This window comes from Taurulus bubalis, assembly GCF_910589615.1.
Source record: "Taurulus bubalis genome assembly, chromosome: 7".
Classification (NCBI taxonomy): domain Eukaryota; kingdom Metazoa; phylum Chordata; class Actinopteri; order Perciformes; family Cottidae; genus Taurulus; species Taurulus bubalis.
The window spans coordinates 10,820,857-10,844,043 of record NC_136595.1 but is presented as its reverse complement, the minus strand read 5'-3'; the positions used below and the strand labels follow the sequence as shown (position 1 = coordinate 10,844,043).

The window sequence follows — 23,187 nt, the reverse complement described above, 5'->3', positions numbered from 1 at the left end:
TTAATATATTAGAGGCTTTTATCTGAGTCTGGGACAATCTAAAATGACTCATTGCATCTTCTATGTATGGATTAAGTAACAGGATAATAGAATGCATTGTCGAGCACTTTCATCGTGACACTCCTCCACTAACCATAGACACTGCTTACAGGATGTGTAGGACACGTGGCAGAGATTGGAGTGATTCAATTTCTTATCCGTACTTTTGGACTAACTGCTCCTAGTGGATCCCCCCTCAAAGGTCCCTCTGTGGGACACTGAAGAGCTCAAAGACTTTTAGTTGCATCATCTTGAAAACTCAGCGGTGGATCCAAACTGCCGAGTTCACAGTGACATCAGCTGGATAAAAAGAGGAATTGTCAGCTCTGAGGCAGCATGAGAGTCCTCCACCTTCTTGAGCGCTGCTATTAGAACCAAAATCCTTTTCGAAATGGTTTCCTGAGTTTCATTAAAACCTATTGGTCAACATGTTACTCCTGCATCCATGCAGTGCACTTAAAGTGTTATTGAATATAATGTTTGTAGAAAGTCAGACAACCACACTGCATTTAACAGATATAGTCCAGGAGTTACAATCAGCGACAGGTCTGTAGCTGTAGAGATGCACCCTTGCAGGTCACAGACTGCATTAAAGTGATAATACTGCCATCCACTGGTGGCCCAGACCAGTGTTCCCTCTAAGCTGCGCGCGTGCGCGGCCGCGCAGTCCAGTCGAAGTGGCCGCGCAATAGATTTTTCAGACCGCGCACATTTTTCAAACCGCACAAACGATTTTTTTTCAGGGGTTAAAAATCTTTTTTGCGCCAGTGTTTCTGAGATAGGAGTGAGCCATCTTCACAATAATAAGATCTTTGATGTGACGTGCCGAGTCTTCTTGGCCAATCAGCGTCCCGTTTCTCGACATGCGCTCTCTGTACCTCTGCTAGCGCTCTGCCTCCGTTAGCACCCCCCACCCCCGCTGTCCTCCTCCGGGCGCCAGGAGTGAAGCTCGCCCAGATCGCCACATGAGCTAGGGCCGGCGCTGTTTAGGCTCCTCTTGGCGGGCCCTGCTCCAGCAGCTATAGGCTACCATGGCGAAAAGAAAGGCAGAGCAGGTGCCCCAGAAAAAGGTCTGCCTAACGTTCAAACATGAGTGGCAAGATGAAATAGTCCAAACTGACACAGGTAGGATGAAACTTTCAGACATATTTAAATATGAAGAATATGAAGTTATTAAATTGTTTATATAGGCTACCTTTAGGCCGGGATTACATTTCACCCAGATACAACAGATACGTTTTTCTGATTGGCTATTCGTGTAGCCCATTTCTTTTTATTGATTGGTAGGGGATTCGGGGGAGACGTGCTTGATTCCTCCATGGTGAGGGCAGCGCGACCAGGTCATGTTTGCGCGCTGCGGCACATTAAATAGCCTAACCTCCCCTTATTGAAGTTCAACAAAGATCCTTTAAGTTCAACTAAACTGACTGGTAAAACACCATCATTAAAATGTTCCCAAAGTCCAGACATTATAAAGGATATTGAATAAATATCAACCTTGTATAAATATTGATGCATTTGCTGTCATCTCTTTGAATCCCCTATGGCTAACACAGGCTTGTGGTCATTTTCGGTTGCGAATTGCTCACTGTGCTGAAATGTGCGCTCAGAGAAAAACATTTTTGCTCAGTGCTGAAAAAAATTAGAGGGAACATTGGCCCAAAGTGAACCCTAGCTTGTGTCAAAGATCAACTTAATATCCTGGTTGCAGGTTTCTGGTGGCTTTCATGTACATGCTGGGGTACAGGTGAAGACTAGGGGTTGTCATCCATCAAAAGGGGTGCCCCAAATTTAAACATATTTTTACAAATACCATTTGAATAATTTTTATTTTATTTCTAAAGCCCACAATCACATATCTAAACGTATTTCATGGGTTGCCAATCACCCTAATAGCTAATGAATAGCTAATCAATAGCTAATCAATAGCTAGTAAACGTCAGTTACACCTATCTTAAATTCATTAGGGAAAATTGGATCCCTACCTGACTGTAATTAGTCAGAGGCTCTTCCAAAGTATACATGTTTCCCCAACTAATGTGTTAGTTAGTTATATCAATGAAGACAACTTGTTTCTGCACACAGTGATGAAAGTGTACTCTAAGGCTACAGGGACCCCTGCTGCCTGACTGCAGTCATTACAGGCAACACATCACAGTCATACAAAAGTGTTAATTCAATTTATCAGGTTAACATTTTTCAGTATTCTTACAGAAGTGCTATAGTGTCAAATGACACTAAATGTGTAATTTGAAAAAATATCAAAGCAGTTAGACAATTACAAAATGCACATTTTATTATATAATAACTGAATTGTAATGTATTTTTTGCAAAATAAACAGTTCATATTAAGATGCTTTTATGAAGAGCGTTAAGTGAATTGTGTGCTGAAATAAAATTATAGCTTGTCTCTGCTGTCTTCTATTGTTTTTTTCAACTGTTCAGCCAAAGATTCCCTTCTTCATTGCTGTTGATGAGAAACAAACGTGTTATTGTTACGCATTACTATTTCTTACAGCGTGAATTCATGTCCTTGCCCAATTTCTTTGCTTACCTTTCTCAGTAACAGTATACGTCGTCTCCATGCCACCTTTAATGTGGTCAATGACGTGACAGTGGAGCAGCCAGGTACCAGGATGCGCAGGACGCATCTTTACTGTCTGAACAGGGATATGATTGGAATGTCATGTGAGTCATAAGTTTTATTTTTATTCATGTTTGACAGCACTGTCAAGCCCACAGAGTCCAGTTTTCCTGTAACTAACTGTTCAAAAGTTCTCATTTAACATTTTCTGTTTTATATATAAATATATATATTTGGTATTTATTTGCAGCACAATTCTATCAATACCTTTACCTGATTTCCTGTCTTAAAGTGATCAAAACATTTATTGAATGTTAATCTCTGTATTCCTTATTTGGAATATTAATATTCACTTAGTAAACTTCTTTCATTATATTTTAAAGAGATTACTTGTCCAGAGTAAGATTTTACAATCCAATGGATGATGAGTCATAACCTTTTACAACACAGTCAGCGTGTGAATATATAAGACAAATAAAATCAGTGGAAGCAAAGTCAGGATGTTTTGAGGTTTTACCTGAAAGGTTGCTGGTAACAGCTCATACACATCAGTACGATGAGGACCTCCACCCAGCTGGAGAGAAAGAGGAAAACATATTTGGAACTTGTATGTATCAGTTTGTATGTGTGACTGTGTAGACATGTCTGTTTGTTTGTTTTATATACCTTATATTCCACACTGTGTCCATGCCAGTGAGCGGTGTGTATGTCCACTTCATTGCCCATTCCCATCAGGTACCAGTACACCTTACTACCCACCTCCATGTTTAAACCGTTCAGATTTCCATACATTAAACCATTAATGGCTGCATACACAGAAAAGCACATAAACAAACATATTGGAAAGACATTAAAATAAAGACATTTTGTTCGACGTCTAAAGTTTATTTTATGTGTATGTTTATCTCACCATGCATCTTGTTGCTCTCTATAAAGGTTTCTTCATCCTTCAAATTGGTGCGAGGGTTCCTGATGTGGGTCCTGATATTTTCATCCAGATACCTGGAATGATAATACAAATAATAACAGCAATAGTAATGGTTTGCCAAATATTGTACAATAAATATACAGATGATGATCTACTTGACATTGCTGCAGAAAGATATGAACACCACAGACATTGTACACTATACTCGGACAGTGTGTTTCATGGAGCCAGACCTGATAAATGAGGACTAGGAGGACGACATAGTGTCAAAATGGGATGAGAGGATATGAGGTGGGACCCTGGAAAATTGCCGATAGACTTCACTGTTGAACCATCTACTGATGAAATCCTCTCAATGGAAAATGTTGAGAGTAAAAAAAGTCTGTGGAGTATCCTGATTATATGTGATATTTCTTTCAGAAAGTACGTATTTCAAATGTATAGTGTTATTTTAGGACAATTAAAATTGTATTGTGGTGGCGCCATAAATACAAATACGATACAATGAAGTTAAATGACAAAATCTGTTTTTGAATTTAAATGTCCGAACTACTAATGTTCTAAAACGTTAATATTTAGTTTGAAGGTTATCCACTTACCAACTTTCATTCTCATCAAAAACCATGAAAAGCAGCACAAACTCTTCAATTTCCTTTTTCACACCAAAACTCCTGGAAGAAACACATAAAGCTGTAAATTAGCACTCTATATAATATTGTTGTGTGATGCAGAACAGAAAAAATAATATCTGTTTCGTGAAATGATGCAGAGACACTCACCTGCCCCAGCTACGGCGACAGATCACCAACGGACCAATCAGACCGCTGTACAGGTCCTGTTAGGCAGGGAGGCCACAAAAGTGTGTGAATGCCCGTGTGTGTGTGTGTGTGTGTGTGTGTGTGTGTGTGTGTGTGTGTGTGTGTGTGTGTGTGTGTGTGTGTGTGTAGCGTACCTTGGCAACATCAGCAGTGGAGTAGTATGCTGACACAGAGCACTCCTCCTGCTCTGTGGTCGGTCCTGTATTCTTTGTAACGAACCAATGGTAGGAGTGCGTCTCATCTGGGAAAGATATGTTTTAGGTATTGAATCCCATACTCTGTGAAGAAAACTGAAGTTACATAGTCTAAAACCGAGACATATGTAGAGTCCTTTTGATATTCTCAGAAAATGAAAGCCATAGGCGCTTTAACTTTGTTACGCAATAATATATAAATATAATATTATATATATATATATATATATATATATATATATATATATATATATATATATATATATATATATATATATATATATATACACACACATATAAAATAATGCATTCTGGGATTAATACCAATATTTTTTTGATAGTCTGCATGTCTTTACCTGGTTGGGTGAGGTGAACTTCTGGGACGTCTGTCTTGACTCCATGGGCGTGGATAGAATAAGGCCTGGACGCCATGTTTTTAAAAACCACCGTCACCTTGTCTCCCACATCAGCGTGAATTATTGGACCTGGAGGAAGGGAACGTGTTCTGATTACAAGACCAATCAGGCTGGAATTTAAATTCATAATGTTTCATACGTAGCCTTTGTGGTTTTTATATTACAATCACAGTTTGTGCATTTCTGCTGCCCTGGCTGAGAGCCTACCCATAATGCCGAGGTGTTCCATATCAGCTGTTCTTTCCATTTGCTTGGTGAACTTGTTGTTGGTGAACTGGCGGTAGACCACCTTCTTGTAGCGGGAGCCTATGAACCCACCCTGCTGGTCCAGGAAGACAGAAGCAGGGCTGCGGAGGGAGAGAGAGTGTGTGTTTGTAATGAAGTACCATCTCACCCATAGCAACAGTATGTTTCATTGAAGTTTGTTTTTTATAGTTTTGGAGCAAAAATAGAGATATAAGATACATTAAGCTTAACAGGCAACACCTGTTAATCCGATCAGCGTTATTGCTGATTTTGGTCTTTTCGTGAGATTTGTGGACAATAAGAAATATTAGAAGAATCAACATTTATCTCAGCCTTCAAGTTTTATATAATATTTATATAATCAAATATACTGCATGAATGTATATATAGGGAGTGCATGGTTTCCACTGTCATTGATCCTGTCTGCAGATGTTCCGATATTTTTTCAGCAACTATTTTCACGCTGTTCATGTGCGGGTTGCGATATTTGCTTCCTAGGATAGCGAAAGCATGACCTGCACTGCTCTGCCTCTGATTGGCTTACCCTAATAGTATTATCCTAACCACAACCAACCTCTCTCATACCTAAACCAAACCCAACCATTCATGGCAACAAGTCCAAGCCGATCACGGGCAGAGCAGTTTGGGCCATGCCTTTGACCTTCTAGGGTGAAACATCTGGTGTGCAGTAATGTACCTCTGCTGACCGTGGAACATCTCAGCTTCAAAGGTGCGGTTTGGAGAGTAGTCCCAGTCCATCTCCATGGCAGCAATGTAGTAGGTTTTTGAGTGGAGCATAATCTCACCCTGGCGCTGAAATATGCTGCACTTCTGGACCGTGTAGTTGGCTCTCATCCCACCACGGTAATGGTTCACTGTGGCTGACACCACTTCAAACTGACCTGAAACAAACACAATCATCAGTGTACAGAAATACACAATGTACATGTTAGGCTCAATAATTACCCCAGACATGAATGATTGGGTCACACACACATACACACAAATGTTATATTCTCATTATGTTTGAAATGTGTGAATAAAACTAAACTTTTCTAAGCTGTAGCAATGTCAGAGAGATGAATACCCATGCTGTCTGGCTCCATAGTGACAGTGTGTGAGATGTGAGGGAAGACGCTGATGGTGTCTCGTCTGTTCTGGCGGTAGATGAAGCGGTTTCCCTGGAAGTAAAGGCTGATGACGTCCGACTCTGAACCCAGTCCTGACACGTGCCACGTTACCTTATCCCCCTTACACATGGTCAGGCCTGGGAGGTTCCTATACACAAAGCCATTGATTGCTAAAAGAGAAAGACACAGACACACACACTGATCACTGGCAGCTCAGCTTAGCTTGGCTTTTCCCTTGATGATTGTATTATTTTTGAGCCAATCACATAGGTTTGATTGTGCGTGTCCTACAAACCGTGCATCATGTTGCTTTTAATAAAGCCCTCATCGTTCTTGTTAACAGTCGACCTCGGCAGAGCAGTGGTGAGGGACTTGATGTTGTCGTCCAGATACCAGCTCAGGTTCTCGTCAAATATAGTGGCCATGAGGTGGAACTCTCTGTTATAGTTTTTCTACATGAGAAGAAGAGAGAAGAAAGAGGAGGAAAGGTGTCTAATGGTGATTTCATCGATTCATGGCAGACTTCCATTGAAGCTGTCCTCCATCCTTCTTGCCACAATCCAGATATGTATCAGATGTACAGTAGGTCCACATATACTGCAAATATCTCACAAATCATAACTAAACACACCAGATTCAATGGGATGTGACCTGATCAAACACAAGTTTAGTTTCTGATGCTCTCTTCTTACTTGCGTTCCTTTTTTCAGTGATCCAGGACGACAGATAAGGAGCGGTCCAACCAGTCCAGAGTGAGTGTCTTTCACAGGGTCCACTCCAGAGTAGTACAGATAGGTCAGGCAGTCAGCCTCCCCTTGGACTGGACCAGCACCCAGTGGCACCGTCCATTCATAGGTGTGCAATGTCCCAGGTCTGACAAGAGCAGCTGGGGGAGGGGTCACCACTCCTAATTGTTTAAAAAGAAAGATAAATATTATAATGTTGATATTGTCAATGCATGCTAACTTAGACTGGCACTGTAATAATCCAGGTTTTTAGCTCACTTGGTTCCCTGTTTAACTCCCGCATTTTTTTTGCCGTATAGGACTCTGAGGAGGAAAAGTGTAGGGGAGGAAAGAGGGAGACATAAAACAAGATAATAAAGTGATTGATGTATAATCCAGTACATTGATAACAGTGTGAGTGTATGTGCTTGTATTAACCTTCCAGTTCATTGTGATAGAGCGTCCCATCCTGTTCTATGCTGTATTGAACACCATGTGGCTGTATACTGTAAGGCCGGCTGGCTTTGTTCTTAAACACCACCTTGATAGTGTCCTTCTCTTCAGCTCGCAGCACAGGACCTGGAGACATGGATGGACACAAATAGACACATGAAGCACATATTTAGGACAAAGGACCATTAGATGACACTATGTTTGGATATATCTCATCATGTTAACAAGATCCTGCCAACATATTTAAAACATTAGTGTTGAAACTGGCAAACTGTTAAAGCGAAGAAGGAAGCCGGTCTAAAATAATAATACCTTCAACAATAACAAGGCTATAAGGTCAAAAAAAAATCTCTGTTTTCTGTCATTGTAACCCAAATATATTTTTTATATTTATTAGGATAGTTTGTCGGACCAAAGAAGCGATTTGGAGATGTTTCGAAATTTGTGATGAATAATAAATTAAAAAGTAATCTGAAGATTAGTTAATTAATAATAATTGTTAGTTACAGTCTGGTTTTGTGTGGCAAGTTTTTTAACTTGGAAAGGGAGCAACACATATAATAATATACTTTACATATGCTAACGTTTACGTGTACGTTACATACCATATTATTGATATATAGAATTTTTCATTTAGTAATAGTTTTTTGCTGTACCAATATGAGTTTATTTGTGCCTCCAGAGCATCTGTGACTCTGAAAAAGTCTGAATTACCCAGAATTCCAAGGTGTTCCTCCTCTGGGCTCCGTAGCATCTTTGTTGTGAAGGTAATGTCAGTGTATTCCACATAGCGAACCTTCTTATACTGGCTTCCAATACGGTTTTGACTTCTGGTTACAAACATTTCTGCTCCCCTACACACACACACACACACACACACACACACACACACACACACACACACACACACACACACACACACACACACACACACACACACACACACACACACACACATTTGCAGACACAGACACAGAGTACAAATTATTAACAGGTCTCTTACAGAATCATGAAGACTAGTCAGTTTGTGTGTGTGTGTGTGTGTGTGTGTGTGTGTGTGTGTGTGTGTGTGTGTGTGTGTGTGTGCGTGTGTGTGTGTGTGTGTGTGTGCGTGTAACCAACCCATCAGTAGGCGGTGTCGGAGCGTAGTCCCAGACTTCCTCTTCAGCAGCGATGAAGAACGGTCTGAGTTCACCACCGTGCGGCTGGGGCTTGTGGACGTTGGGGAAACACTTCTTGATCTCAAATATAGCCTGCATTCCAGCTGGACAAAACCACAAAACAAAAACTCACACACAAATCCTAAACAAACTCTTTTATTATCTACCTGGGTGACAAAAGGTCTTGCTTGAATCAAATTAGGATATAAGGGAGTCGGCTCACCAATCAAATGGTCGTTGACAGTGCACGACAGCAGCCAGTATCCAGGGTTGTCTGCTACCATTTCAGCTGTAGTGCTGGAGGCCGCGAAAAGACTGACTGTGTCTGTGTGGTGGTTCTGAGTGGTCAGGATCTGGCCATGGAAATTAATTGAATGTATGTCCATCTGTTGTGGAGGAAGTACATTTAAACTTAGTTAAGATCAGGTGCTTGTTGCTAACACTAAGACATGATGCGGGCTATTGTAAGTCCAGTTTAGCAGCCCTGCAAAAAAGTTACACATGTTCACAAATTTTGTTTTTTCAACAAACTATTATGCCAGATGTAATTGTAAAGGGAGAACAGTGACAGTTACTGTTCAGACTTTCAGCTACAAAATGAGAATTAGAACTTCTGTTCTTAAGATGTCTTGAATAAGTTCTCAAATTGACAATAAATGTGAATTTAGGCCCACTCAGGCTGACAAAGCTTTCCAAATACACTTAGCTTCTTCTAATCTTAAAAAAGAAAATAATAGAAATGTTCACTTAGTAGAAAGCAAATCTCCACAAGGTGGGTCTGCAATGACCACTGCTGTATTGTGTGATTGGATGAATACAATCCAAAAGTTGCCATGCCTAGACACTAATTGGTTATAAAGCATTGTAAAACATTAAACACTTAATTCAAACTCAAAAACAAGTGGCAGTGTATCCAGGCTAGAAGTCGTCATATAAGACGTCAAACAATCATGTCAAAGCAAATTCAATTAAAATGAATGAATACAGCTATTAACAATAATGATATTAAAAATACAATATTTACCTCATTGCCTAAGCCAATCAAATGCCAGTGGATCTTGTTGCCTTGGCACATGCTCAGTCCAGGCAGGTTACCGTACACAAAACCATTTATACCTGCAATCCACAATCAGAGTTAAAAGTATTTGTTTATGTATATGTGGATGTGTACGTGGATGCTAATACTCACTGTGCATTTTGTTGCTCTCAATGAAATCTCCGTCCTCCTTCAGGCCACTGGCAGGACTGGTAATGTACGTCCTGATGTTTTCATCCAGGTACCAGCTCATGTTCTCATCTAACACCATGAAGAGCAGAGCGTACAGATAGTCTCCTGAGCTGTCTCCGTGTAGGTCCAGCGTTCCTACAGAGGAGTGGAGAGAGGACCTTTTAAAGCAAAGTGCATTAATGTACTGAAGGGGAAACCTGCAGTACTTAAGGGCCCCTACAAAACAATTTTCTCAGGTGCTTTTTTTGCAGATCTCACAGATTTGACAAGTATCCAGTAATATTGTTGGTAGTTTCATTTAAACAATTAGTTAAACATGAATAAGTTGATAGCAACAAGTTAATTGTGGGAAAACATTTTTTGAAGTAGGTTTCCCCTTCAGAACAGCCTAACAGTAGAGACGTATTGTTAGCGAAATGTACTTAAAGTTTAGTAAAACTACTATTTATTCGGCCAAATTACATGTATCAGTGTTGGTTTGGTGTTGGAAAGTACAACATTTCTCACTGAAATGTAATGAAGTGGAAGTAGCTAAGTGGAAGTAAGCTAAAGCACCTGAAAATACTACAGCACCTAGATAAATGTAGTTTAGTTCCATCACCAGATACTATACGTTTAAAAAGGTTCCAGTACCTCTCTTACAGATAATGAGCGGTCCTATCAGTCCTGAGTTCATGTCTTTTGCTGGGCTAACATGGGAGTGGTAGAATCTGGTCAGGCAGTTGCTGTCGTCTGATGTTGGGCTGTGGTTCTCTGGGAGGCTCCACTCATACGTAAATGTTGTGCCAGGAGCCACTGAGTCATCACGCTTCAGCTCTGGACCAGTACCGTCTGGGTAAATGGCTCCTGGAGGGACATATACAAGCACACAAGGTCACACACATCTTTCAGTCTGTTAAGCCTGCCCGTCAATTCATTACTCCCTCACCCTCAGTGCCCTTGCTGTAGCTCAGTCCATGTGGGTGGATGCTGTAAGGTCGGGTTGCCGCATTTTTCAGGTGGACAATCATTGTGTCTTCCTGCTCGGCCATCAACAGGGGTCCCAGGAAGCCCATCCAGTCCGCCTTCATCACCTCTATGCTGTAGGTGGCGTCGCTGTACTGCTTATACACAACCTTCTGGTAGGTGGAGCCAATACGCTGGGGGCCTCTCTTTAAAAAGACTGAGGCATTTCTACAGAGAGAGAGAGAGAGAACAATGATTATTATGGGTTATTTGGCTAAAGCTACAGAAAAAAACACAATGATCCTAATGTAGATGCTTAAAAATATGTCTCTTTGCTGATTAGGCCTTTTCAAATCAGATATTTTGATTTGTGATTGTAAGGAATGCACAGGTGTTATACGAGCTGAAATGAACATTAACAAGGACTCTGATCTAATCAGGTTTTCCTAGTAAGTCATGACAGTGAGTACAACAGGCTTTTTTTTACCCACACACACTGCTTATGGACTTGACATGATTTTAACCACAAACGGTCTTGGATTACTGAGATAAATGTAATAAATGTGTTCCACGATTTATTACTGCGCTTAATTAAAATGATGATTTTGTATTTGTCAAAAATGCAATACTGTGTTGTGTTTTGCTGTTCTGGTGTGTGTGTGCTGTCCTGGGTCAGTGTGTGCAACCAATATTTGGTCAGTTTCTTTGTGAGGTCGTTGTGTACTCGCGGAATTCTGCATGTATGCGTAAATAAAGGAATGTATAAATGTATTTAAGACATTTATGATTTTATTTAAAGCATGCTGACCAGAGAGGTTAAAAAGTACAAATACATATTTAAATGAAAAATAAGCAATTGGTTAAATGGATAAAAGTAAAAATATAAAACGGCATTTTGCATAGAAAACACATAAAAAAGAATTCCAAGAATCATTCTCCAAAGGAAACTACTCACTACATGTGGTGACATTGACTTATTTTAAATAAAATGTGTTGCAAATAAAAAATAAAAGGGAGGCCATTACAGGAGAGATACGGCCTCTTTTCTTGCTACGAATGAGGAGTCTTGCTGCTGTATTTTGGACCAACTTTAGGAAGGCTGACTGGCCTGACTCCAACATAATCAAGACAATGTACAATGCATGTACTCACTCATCCTCCTGCAGTGTGCGGTTTTGAATGATGTTATTCCCACTTGGGGCGTAGTTCCAAGACACCTCCTCTATCTTGAGGAAGTACTCTCGCCTCATCCCAGACGCACATACTGCTGCACAACACAGCAGCAACATTCCCCTTAACCCCAGTCGCTGCATTTTGAAGATGTAGCGCTGGCCCTTCACCTTCTACAAGACCACTGATAACCTGCCAAGGAGGAAGATGGGTCTTTAATTCTGTTCCAGAGGATGATAATGACGAAGACAGGCAGTGCCGCCAACTGACAGCTATAAGTCAGTCTGTCTGAGAGACTTTAGACTCTCTGTGTGTCTTTATATGACCTCACCTGACCGCTGGGAACAGACAAGCAGGGCAGATCGGGTCACTGACCAACACACAGGGTTTGAGACAACCTATCACAGAGGTACAGAGGTAAGAGAGGCAGCTCCCTGGCACCGTTTTTGATCAAAAGGTTAGATCATTGCGTAAGGACAGAATATTTTCTTCTTTCTTTCTCAGAAAAATCTGATTCCCTTGCTTGTACTTGCATTCGTCCTAACCATATCAATCATCAGTCCAACCAAGCTAAGTCTAATTAAGACTAATTTGAAGTACTTTAATCTACCTTGAAAGACAAATAAGGCCAATGAATTATTCTACCAAAACTGGTTTGTCATTGTTTTAAGGTTTAAAACGTAATTTTTTTTCAGTTTATGGTTCGATCTGCATACCAGTGAAATTTTAAGCCGAGATGATATAAAAAATAAAAAACTGTATTTGTTGTGTTGGTATTGTGGCTGTTTCTGGGATTTTTTTGCCTTTTTCGCCCTTTATCTGAACCAGCGGATTACTCGTATCTCCTCAGAGCGATGTGTTCGTTTGCTTGTTGTCTGTACTCAGTGCCGGTTTGTCAGTTACACTATCCCCAAGCAATATCAAACTGAATGTAGTAACCTGTATATGCTAACCTTGTTGGGACAGCCATGTTCACATTTTCTGTCTGAATTATTTGTAAAATCAATAAAAAAGATTCAAATTAAAAAAAGAGTTGTTCAAAACCTGTATTTTGAAATTTGAGAGCTGAAATGGCTGATTCATGGATCAATCAACTTTTTTTTATTAAAGCAACAATTAATTTAAGCATTTAAGCAACAATGGCAAAGATGCCACTGGTTCCACCTTCCTTTTTTTCTATTTTATATCCCTGTCAATTTAATCACCATAGGTTTTAGACTGTTGGTTAAAAAAAACAAGAACATTTAAATAAAGATTTTCACAATTATTTTGGATTCTGCTACCAAAACTGGTTTGTCATTGTTTATGGTTTAAAACGCAATTTATTTTCACAATGTGCCATGGACATAAAGAAAATACTCTCCCCACAGACACTTTGTCAAAGAATATTGTAAAATGACTTGTAATGGTCTCGACTGCAGGGTCCGAGGCCACATCTACTCAGAGTCCTGGCATCGATCAATAACTCTGGAAACTCCAGGACGGACGCTTCAGTCCAGGAATTGATTCAAACACACAGAAACACAAAGTGAGATGTAAGCAAATATTGCACTAATGTGGGTGAGGGTCAAAAGACCCTCACCCACATTAGTCGATGGAAACATGCAGCAGGGACGTCAAGCACGCACGTACACACACGCACAGGAGAATGTGCCAATTATGAAAACTCAACCGTATTTTGTGGTCCGCCTCAACTTAATGACTCACTGGATACTTAAAATGGAAATAGTCATTTTTTATTAAAAGCGGCACAAACAAACATTATAAAAATATGTCACTAAAATATATATAAAATGTCTGTTTACATTGATCTAGCTTCCGATAGACATAAAGAGAACAATTTACAACAAAATGGTCTGAAAATGAAAACAAAAGTGCAAACAAACATAAAAATGTGTCTGTAATCCTTAAGTGATCCAACAGTGTATACATGTTGAAACAACAACAACCACCACGTCCTGGTGCATCGAGATAATCAACTTAATAATAGAAATGAGCATCTCTCCTTGCAAAGGCACCATCAATAAAGACCCAAGAGCTTATTTCTTTCCCAACATTATCAAACAATATGTGGGTGCCATCTTAAGTATACTAGTTCAATAACATTGGTTTGAAGTGTAATATCATCTGTTGTAGCAATAAAAACAGTAGTTTAGTTGTTGGGTTTATGAAGGTACAGAAAGTATACCGCCAATAATGATAATAAAGAAAGTCAGGAACCTAGAAATTAAGAATATAGATTTCATGAAGTGAACAGTTGTCACTCAAGTGTGCGAACAGTTTTTTGGATATCTTTAAAAAAGAAAATAGGGCACATGGAAGTTTCACACACCTCTACTTACTTACTGTGAAACCTTATTAATATTAATAATAACAGTATTGTAGTTATCATAATCAAGGATGCTCTACTTTGTCATTATTATTTTAGTTTATTATAGTTTCTATGGAGTATTCAGGACACACACTCACACACATATCTACATTATTATAAACTAATAACCTGTTGCCTTAGACGTACTGCACCAGAAAAGCTCAAAATCATCATCATCATCATCAGCATAGTGATTTATTTTGCCGCTTTAACAGGGCAAATTAAAAGCTTGAAAATATAGCACTATATAACACTGACGTGGCTGTCAGATGTCCATGACTGCATGTGTACAGTAGGTGTGTCTAAGTAAGCGCACATACACACGGTGCTGAGCAATGAGGCTGTGTGTGCAGACTGCGTGTGTCCATTACTGTCCTGTATGTGTGCATATGTTGAGTGTGTGATTTGTTTATGTGTGCACATGCACTTGTGTCTCAGCAGTTACGTCTACATACACGTGCTTGTTGATCTACGCATTAAGACTATACTCCTGCTTGTAGCAACAGGGCCGGCACACGGCGTTGACTAAACCGTTTCCAAGCTGTAGGAGACAGATGATGAACTCCAGCACAGCCAGGCCCAGTAACACACACAGCAGAGTCACGTTCCACTCCACGATGCGAACCGGCTGAAGACACCGCGACCACGTCTCTGGTTGTAAGAGATACCTGGGACAGAGAGAGAGAAAGATCAATCACCGACAGCACCTACATTTATACCAACATGTTTGCATTGGTTACAGCTCATTCGGAGTGCTGCATCACCTTCTTAAAATACTTTGATAAAAATAGGGAGCGTTGTCTCCAAGTACACACCGATGACATAAGTAATAAATACTACATGAAAAGTTATCCTGATATACACAATTAACAAACCAAGTGGAGGTAAAGTCCATCATTTTATATTAGGGTACCTTGTCGTCACATTCACCACAGCAAAAGGGAAAACTGACCATTGTTACAGTTGTTTGTGGTCAGTTTATGGTTCGATCTGCTTACCAGTGAAATTTTAAGCAATTATTTTGAAGATGAAAAGAGACTAACAAATTCATTCTGCTACCAAAACTGGTTTGTCATTGTTTTATGGTTCAAAACGCAATTTATTTTCACAATGTGCCATGGACATGCAGAAAATACTCTCCCACAGACACTTTGTCAAAGAGAATTGTAAAATGACTTGTAATGGTCTCGACTGCAGGGTCCGAGGCCACATCTACTCAGAGTCCTGACATCAATCAATAACTCTGGAAACTCCAGGACGGAGGCTTCAGTCCAGGAATTGATTCAAACACACACAAACACAAAGTGAGATGTAAGCAAATATTGCACTTGTGTCAAAGACCCTCACCCACATTAGTCGATGGAAACATGCAGCAGGGACGTCAAGCACACACACACACACACACACACACACACACACACACACACACACACACACACACACACACACACACACACACACACACACACACACACACACACACACACACACACACACACACAGCATCTCTTTACCTGCCCCCCTGGTCTGCAAAGGGGTACGACCATCCATAAGAAGTGAAGCACTGGGGACCCTGCACCAAGGCAAATCCTGACATGACGAAACAGTAAGCAGATCCCACCAGGCCGACCACAGCTGCCAACACGGATCCGCACATCTGGAGAACAACACAGACACACAAAGTTATTTGAATGAAGAACATGAACGTGTCTGTATGCGTGACTGCCTGTCTGTGTAAATGTAAACAGTTGCATTTATCTGTTTCATAGATCAGCTACAGAGACAGCTGCTTTAGACACACACACACACACACACACACACACACACACACACACACACACACACACACACACACACACACACACACACACACACACACACACACACACACACACACACACACACACACAACTGCAGCTGTGCATGTGGCTTGAATGGTTTGAGCCAAGCTTACTTTGTTGAGTGTTGAGTAACAATGGGACCCTTGTTGAATTATTATAGCTGATTAGCATTAACATTCCACCTCATAAGGACACAGTGCTGGCTGGCTTAAAGACAACTGTTGAGTATTATTCTCCAAGTGGTGAGAAAGAAATAACAAAATGGCAGTAAAATAGGGACACTCAAAGATACAAGGGGTGAAAGACCGAACAGCCATATATTTTGATTTAAGAAATAGGATAGGAAATAATGATCTGTGTGTAGCAAACAGAAATGTATGTATTTTGTATGTGTTTAGAGAGCAACTCTAAAAAATGAGAAATGAGGATGTTCTTAAATACATGGAATTGTTTATTACTAGTCAAATAGCATTGTGCTAATACAGCATGAACACAGTGTCTGGCTTCTCTGCCATAGCATCAGCTTAGCATCAATGTCATTACACCTGGAGGTTCTGATGCAGACTTAGCTTAGCATCGAGTACCTCCTGTCAATGTTGAGTGTTATTGATAGTTAAGTAAGTAAGCCCCTTACCATTAAGCTCTCATTCCAACAACAGTTACATTTCCCCAGAGTGATGAACACCACAGCTGGAATCAGCATCTGGAAACACAGAATACAATTTCTAAACAGCAGCATTTATGTTTCATCATTTATTTGAAATCACAGGAAGTGATGCACATTAGAACGCTAGAAATAAAAAGTAGTATAGTATATTATAGATGCTAAAACTAGGTAAGCTAGGCTGATGATCACATACTACTACAAGAAAATATGGATCCTGCTTTTCTTTGCTAGCAGTTACTGGAAGCTTAATACACTGCTGGTCAAAAGTTTGGGGTCACCGGCCACAAAAGCTTGATCCACGACAGCCTTGTTCCGCTCTCAGCCACTACAGGACGGCTGAGAGGACTGCTCTGTATTTGTCATGCTTTTAGGTGGTAGAAATTCCTCTTCACGAATATAAGTTATTTTGTATGAAACGGTATGTACGGTATATGTATGAAGTTGTGTTTTGTACATGCAGTACAAAACGCTGTACAACGGTCGACCAGACTGACAGTTGGAAGGGCAGAAAGAGAAGAAGATTCCTCTTAGCAACAGTTGAACAGTCATTTATGCAAATTCAAAAATGAACGGTATTCGGGGGGAAATAGTTCCAACAGTATTCTCCCCTGACATGCAACACTGTGGGGACTTTGAGTAAACACAAGTTTTATTCAAGTAATTCTTCTTCTTCTTTTGGAGCCAAAACTATTACAAATGTAGATAACAAATGTAGACAAATATATATATATATATATATATATATATATATATATATATATATATATACACAACCTTTCCTTGCCACATGTTTTAGTCCCACCTGTCAATCACCATCCTTGTCAAAAGCAGTACTGTTCATATAGACATCACCTAAAAGACAAATCACCTCAGACGTAAACAAATGTGCAACATGAGGCTGGATTGCTCATTTCACACTAATCAACTGTCTGTGGGTCATTTTACACCCAGTCAGGTTCAACTTGTCAGATTTGGCTCCACTTCCAACCGTCTAAAAAGTACTTTGTCAGCATCAACTCTTCTTAGGCTACAGCATGCTAGCACATGCTTCTACAGTATGTAGCATGCCAATAAACATGACAGAAGGAAGATATGGTGCACTATGCAGTGAACAGGGAGTCGTTTTGAACAGACTGCTAGCATGCTATAGTATCATTGACATAGAAAAACGTTGCATAAGTGACCTGTTGTTGGCGCTACATCAAAATCATTCGGATTCATCCTCTTAGGACCATTCACATCGATGCAAATTTAATGACAATGCATTTGATTGTTGAGACAATACAATTGTTCTAACAGGAGCATCGGCACACATGTAGTGTGGGAGGCCTCACAAGAGCACGGCAGGAGAGAGAAAGAGAAATAATTGCAATCCTACATCTGTTTGTTTCAGGGTAATCTTTTACTATCCCTCCCTCCCTTTTTCCTCTCCTCCTCCTCTTTCCTGCTGTCGCTCTCTTAATAGTCAAGGACTTTATATCACATCCTAACAGAGGGAGGGAACTTCCCAAGGTTCTACACACACACGCACACACAAAGTTCATAGGCATCGTCACAGACACATCCTGAATGTCCCCCTAAAGCACTGCCCTAGAGCTGAGGCAGAGTGATACTGACAAAACAGAGGGAAGTGCACAGCGAGAAAGGAAGAGAGAAAGAAGGGGATAAAAGTGAAGAAGAGGGAGGGAGAGGAAAGGAGGGAGCTAAAGATAGATTTATCTCAGAGGGGTTCAATTTGCTCTTTGACTCTTTAGATTTCTGTCATTTCTACAAAGAAAGGAAAAGCTCAAAAGGGGAAAAAACAAAGATAAAATGTCAAAAGTAATTTCAGACAAACAAAAAAACATAAATGAATATAAAGTTATGTCTTCTAAAAAAGAGATGCGACAAGAACATGTACAGGTAAGGCTTCTTACTAGAGGACTTTTCTTTCTAAATTCCCCTGATATAAATGTATCCTCATGTTTTAGTCAGAACCCTGCTTTGTAGTCCAGTCCCATTTTCTGCTGTTTGATGTTAATACAAACTTCCTCCATAGTTCACATTAAGAACCAATCAGCAGTCCAAGGGACACAATCGCCTCACTTTTATTGTGAAACATCTGCATTAAGTGGCATTAACAGCATGTGGTTAAGACCTTTCGCTATCATAACTTGACTGGACTTTATTCTTTGAAGTTTTTAAAACCTCTTGTACCTCTTGTTGCTTTGCACGAAACTTCTGCATAAATTTGCAGTTAAATCATAATTTTTCTGCATGAGAAAGTTAGATATGAGATGCTGAGCAATGCCTCTTTTTTTCGCGGAAACACTTTAAAACCTACTGTTAAAGTGGAAATAGAAATGTGCTTGGTCATGTGTTTAATTAACTTTCCATGTACCGTTTTTCTTTGCAGTCAGTTGTTAAGTAGAATACGGTATCTGTTACAGTCTAAGATGTTCTGAGCAGTCATTTATTTTATTAAAAAAACTAAATCAGAATCTAAATTTTTAAAGAGTAAAGTTTTGTGTACCCAACACAAGTGATCTGCTGGTCAACAAGGTTAATCTTGTTTGGGTAAATACAATCTCTTCTCTGTTTCTCCTTAAAAAAACTAAAAGAACAGCTCCTTTCAGCTCAGTTGGAGCGTGAACCCATCAGATCAGCAGCATGTAGCAGACAGATTAACTGTGAATTCAAACAAAACTCCCTTGTTCTCAATGAGCAACTGCAAACACCCTCAGGCTGAATGGTTCTGAAGGGAAAACAACTGGTATTTAATCATATTTTGGGGGGGGGGAAGCATCATGTCTTTATGAGTTTCTCTTCAATAAGAATCTAAGTGATGAGTTACACTATGTGGTACCGGTGAGCTACATCCCTAATATTTAGCTGGTTTAGCCTCTTTTACCAGGCAAAATTATTCAATCTGATGCATAATATACTTTCTGACAAGTTCAGAAAAGTCATAGTCGGATTAAACGGTCACGTGACCTCTGAAGTTTCACAGCTTTCAGTAACAGCTCAATTTTCCACAGTCATACCGTGTGAAAAAGAATGTCCAAAACCTGGCATGAATACAAATTCTAAACTTAAAGTAAAAATAATATGACATCTTTTCTGGTCTGTACACTACGCTCACACTTCTGCAACTGGTATTACGTTTAATTTCATTTTCTAATGATAAATCAGGGATTGGTCCAAAATCTGGTTACACTGAAAGAAAAATTCCAACAATTCGTTTTTTATCATTGATTGGCATAAAAAAATATATATAAAAAAGTAAACAATTTGACATTCAACTGCTTTTGTTAAGATGGTAAACAAATGTTAGACCTAATACAAAGTAAAACTATATGAGTAACATTGAACTGCATTAAGTTAAAGGAAAGTTACCCAATGATAATAAATAAAATAATGAGACATTAATGTGCGATTGTCCTTTCTTCAAAATATGTTACTGCCGCATGACTAGCACCTAATGTGGTAAGTTCACCAGACCACTAAAGTTGACTAAAGATGACAACATTGGGATCAGAATATTCAGAGCATACCAAAACCTTCAGTGTAATCCCAGAAATATAACTAGAGACTAACCAGAATAAACCATAATCTAATAGCAACATAAATGCATGTATTTTACTCACCAGTGCTCCCCCTCCCCCAAGTCCACCAAAGTACCAGATGTAGCTGGCCAGACGGTCCTGCTGGATGTAGGTGATCTCTCCCATGGGAAACAGCAGCAGCAGGTTGGCCAGGATGCAGCAGAGGGCCAGAGGCAGCAGGGCCAAACCCAGAGACCGGGCGAAACCCACCGAACAACACATCGCTCACCCAGAAAGCACACTCACAACCGCAGGGAGGAGAGGACTGTAATGGGCCGAGAAGAGCAAAAGAAAGAGAGAAAGAGGGGAGGGAAGGGTCGAGCCAGCTGGGGAGCAAGGAAATCAGAAAAAGTGACGAGAGCCAGCTGTATGTGTGTGTGTGTGTGTGTGTGTGTGTGTGTGTGTGTGTGTGTGTGTGTGTGTGTGTGTTTGTGTCTTCAACAAATTCTCCTTCCTTACAGAGGGAGCTCTGCCATGAAACAACGTGCTCCAGGAAACACACTCACAGGAAGGGGGCTGACCGATGGGTGAACAGAGCTCAGCCAAAGATATGAGAAATCCCTCGTTAGTGTGTGTGTGTGTGTGTGTGTGTGTGTGTGTGTGTGTGTGTGTGTGTGTGTGTGTGTGTGTGTTTCCCACAGCCTCTTAGTCAGTTGGGCCACACAAATACTCTAAAGAATACATTTCCTTCAGAATGACTAAATCAATACAGCAGTGAGTGTTTTCCTAACCCCTTATGTTCACATGGTTTAAAAATGTGTACAGTATATACTGTATAACCTATGCAGTTTAAATACTATATATTTACAAGGGCTTACATTATTGATAATTTTGTAAATAAGATGACATAAAATGATTTTCAAAAACTATCTCAGAGCCACAGGTGAATGTGCTGATTGTTAAACTTGATTGTAAAACTTTATTACAATTGAACGTCTTTGAATTTAAAATGTTACTGGAAGTACAGAAGTATTAGCAACACAATGTACTTTAAATTATGTGTTATTACTGGATCATTATTATTGATGCAGTCAAGTTGTAGCTAATTTTAGTATGTCACAATGTATCATATTTTATAAACGGGTCATATGTTTTGCATCTGTATACAGTGACTAGAAACCAAAATAGCTGTCAGATAAATGTAGTGGAGCAAAAAGTATGTCTGTCTGAACTGTAGTGAAGTGTATAAGGTTCCAGGAAACTTAAAAACAAATGTGGTAAAAAGTAAAGTTAAAATGTCTGGGAAATAAACTAAAGTGTATTCAATATAGATAAAAGGATATAGGCCAAAAGATTCAAGATATTTTTTCCTCAATCCCTACATTTAATTTAAAGCACATTTATTTAATGAAACATAAAAAAGGCAAAAGTAGAGGATTTCCCACGACAGCAAAAATATAGATAATTTTTACATGTCCAATGTACAAAATGTCTTATAGGTGTCACTGTTCCCATATTTGTGATAGTGCTGCCTTTTTCTAGGTAAGAATGATGCAATATGGCACAACACGACTCTTAATAGTGCTGTGTCAGAAAGCCACAAAGGCTGTGTATGTGTACTAGGAGTGTGTCAGGGGCCCCAACATGTTGTGGACTTTGAGTGCTTTAGGGGCCCATGTTGTGAGCTACTTTATAAACCAGCTGGAATGCAAAACATCCAGATGAACTGTGCAGAAAGCTGCAGCTGGCCACTAACGAGCTGCTCTAACGAGCTGTGTCAAGTTAATTAAGGCAGATTATGTAAAGCAGAGGGTGTTTGGCTGAAAGAACACGTGGATCTGTACAAGAGTAAACGTTTGGTACCAGGTTACATTGATCGCTGTAAGGAGATCAACAATGTAACAAAGTTCAACATCGTTTGTGTTGAAGTGGAATCATGCTCGGGCTGCAAGCTGTTTACCAACTCACTTTGTTTTTTAGCATCCTTTTTCACACAACGCAAGCCAATGCATATACTGTAATTTTATTCATCATGTCTGTCTGTCTGTGTCTTTATCCTGTTTCTGTCTTTATCCTGTCTGTGTGGTATGTTGAAAGGCAGCAGGGCGTTTCCCCGACAGCTAAAGTTCACTAAAGAATAACACTCATGCTATGCTCATACACACAAAGGCAAAACTCAAACTTCATCTAGCCTGCTTGTCAACATGCATATGCCATGTACCAGATCATGATCACATGTTCTGAGAGTTGTGAAAGAGGAGAACCCAGAAAAACACTTGACTCAGCTAATTTCATGGTAATCCGAGTCTGCGATATATCTTTTGTGCAGATTGTTGTTTGAAAGTGCCAGACCATGGCGTGTCCAAAATAGAAATGGTTTGTTATCAACAGGAGTGTGCTCAGTAGACCCTGATGACCATAAAAAGGTCAGTGAGTAAGCAAATAACATTCACACAGGGAATATACAGAGCAAACAAATAATATCAAACCAATAGTTGCTCTTGTGTTTTGTACAAAGTGAAACATTTTACATTAAAATATGAATCATCTTTTTGAGACCCTGAATATCCACACATACAAGGTATTTTTCTCTTGCTCCAGAACAAAGTGTTGGACGGACCAACTAATCATATGATCAATATCTCCATTAGGACCTGTTCGTTACTACTGTAAAAAACCCACACAAATGTATTTTATCTAGGTGCTGAATTACCAAAAAACTGTAACTGAAAAAAATCCCAACTGTAT

General features: G+C 39.7%; 2 protein-coding genes across 2 annotated transcripts; both read right to left on the bottom strand.

The window, feature by feature from the left end:
* Positions 1-2,371: 2,371 nt before the first annotated feature.
* On the bottom strand, positions 2,372-12,179 carry cp (ceruloplasmin; the record flags this gene model as incomplete). The annotated part of the gene is made up of 24 exons (XM_079221387.1): positions 2,372-2,506; positions 2,594-2,699; positions 3,141-3,197; positions 3,290-3,429; positions 3,534-3,625; positions 4,151-4,222; positions 4,331-4,386; positions 4,504-4,610; positions 4,920-5,048; positions 5,187-5,326; positions 5,923-6,127; positions 6,313-6,525; positions 6,651-6,807; positions 7,048-7,262; positions 7,360-7,404; positions 7,519-7,659; positions 8,248-8,387; positions 8,656-8,797; positions 8,917-9,079; positions 9,718-9,809; positions 9,883-10,056; positions 10,555-10,767; positions 10,850-11,094; positions 12,019-12,179. 24 exons carry the CDS (start codon positions 12,177-12,179, stop codon positions 2,481-2,483), a joined length of 3,231 nt encoding a protein of 1,076 aa, XP_079077513.1. The 3' UTR covers positions 2,372-2,480.
* A 1,583-nt stretch (positions 12,180-13,762) lies between these two features.
* Positions 13,763-20,721, bottom strand: tm4sf18 (transmembrane 4 L six family member 18; the record flags this gene model as incomplete). Its single annotated transcript, XM_079221168.1, has 4 exons — positions 13,763-15,075; positions 15,922-16,064; positions 16,883-16,951; positions 20,542-20,721. The coding sequence occupies 4 exons, from the start codon at positions 20,719-20,721 to the stop codon at positions 14,877-14,879; spliced, it is 591 nt and encodes a 196-aa protein (XP_079077294.1). The 3' UTR covers positions 13,763-14,876.
* Between the last annotated feature and the right edge of the window lie 2,466 nt (positions 20,722-23,187).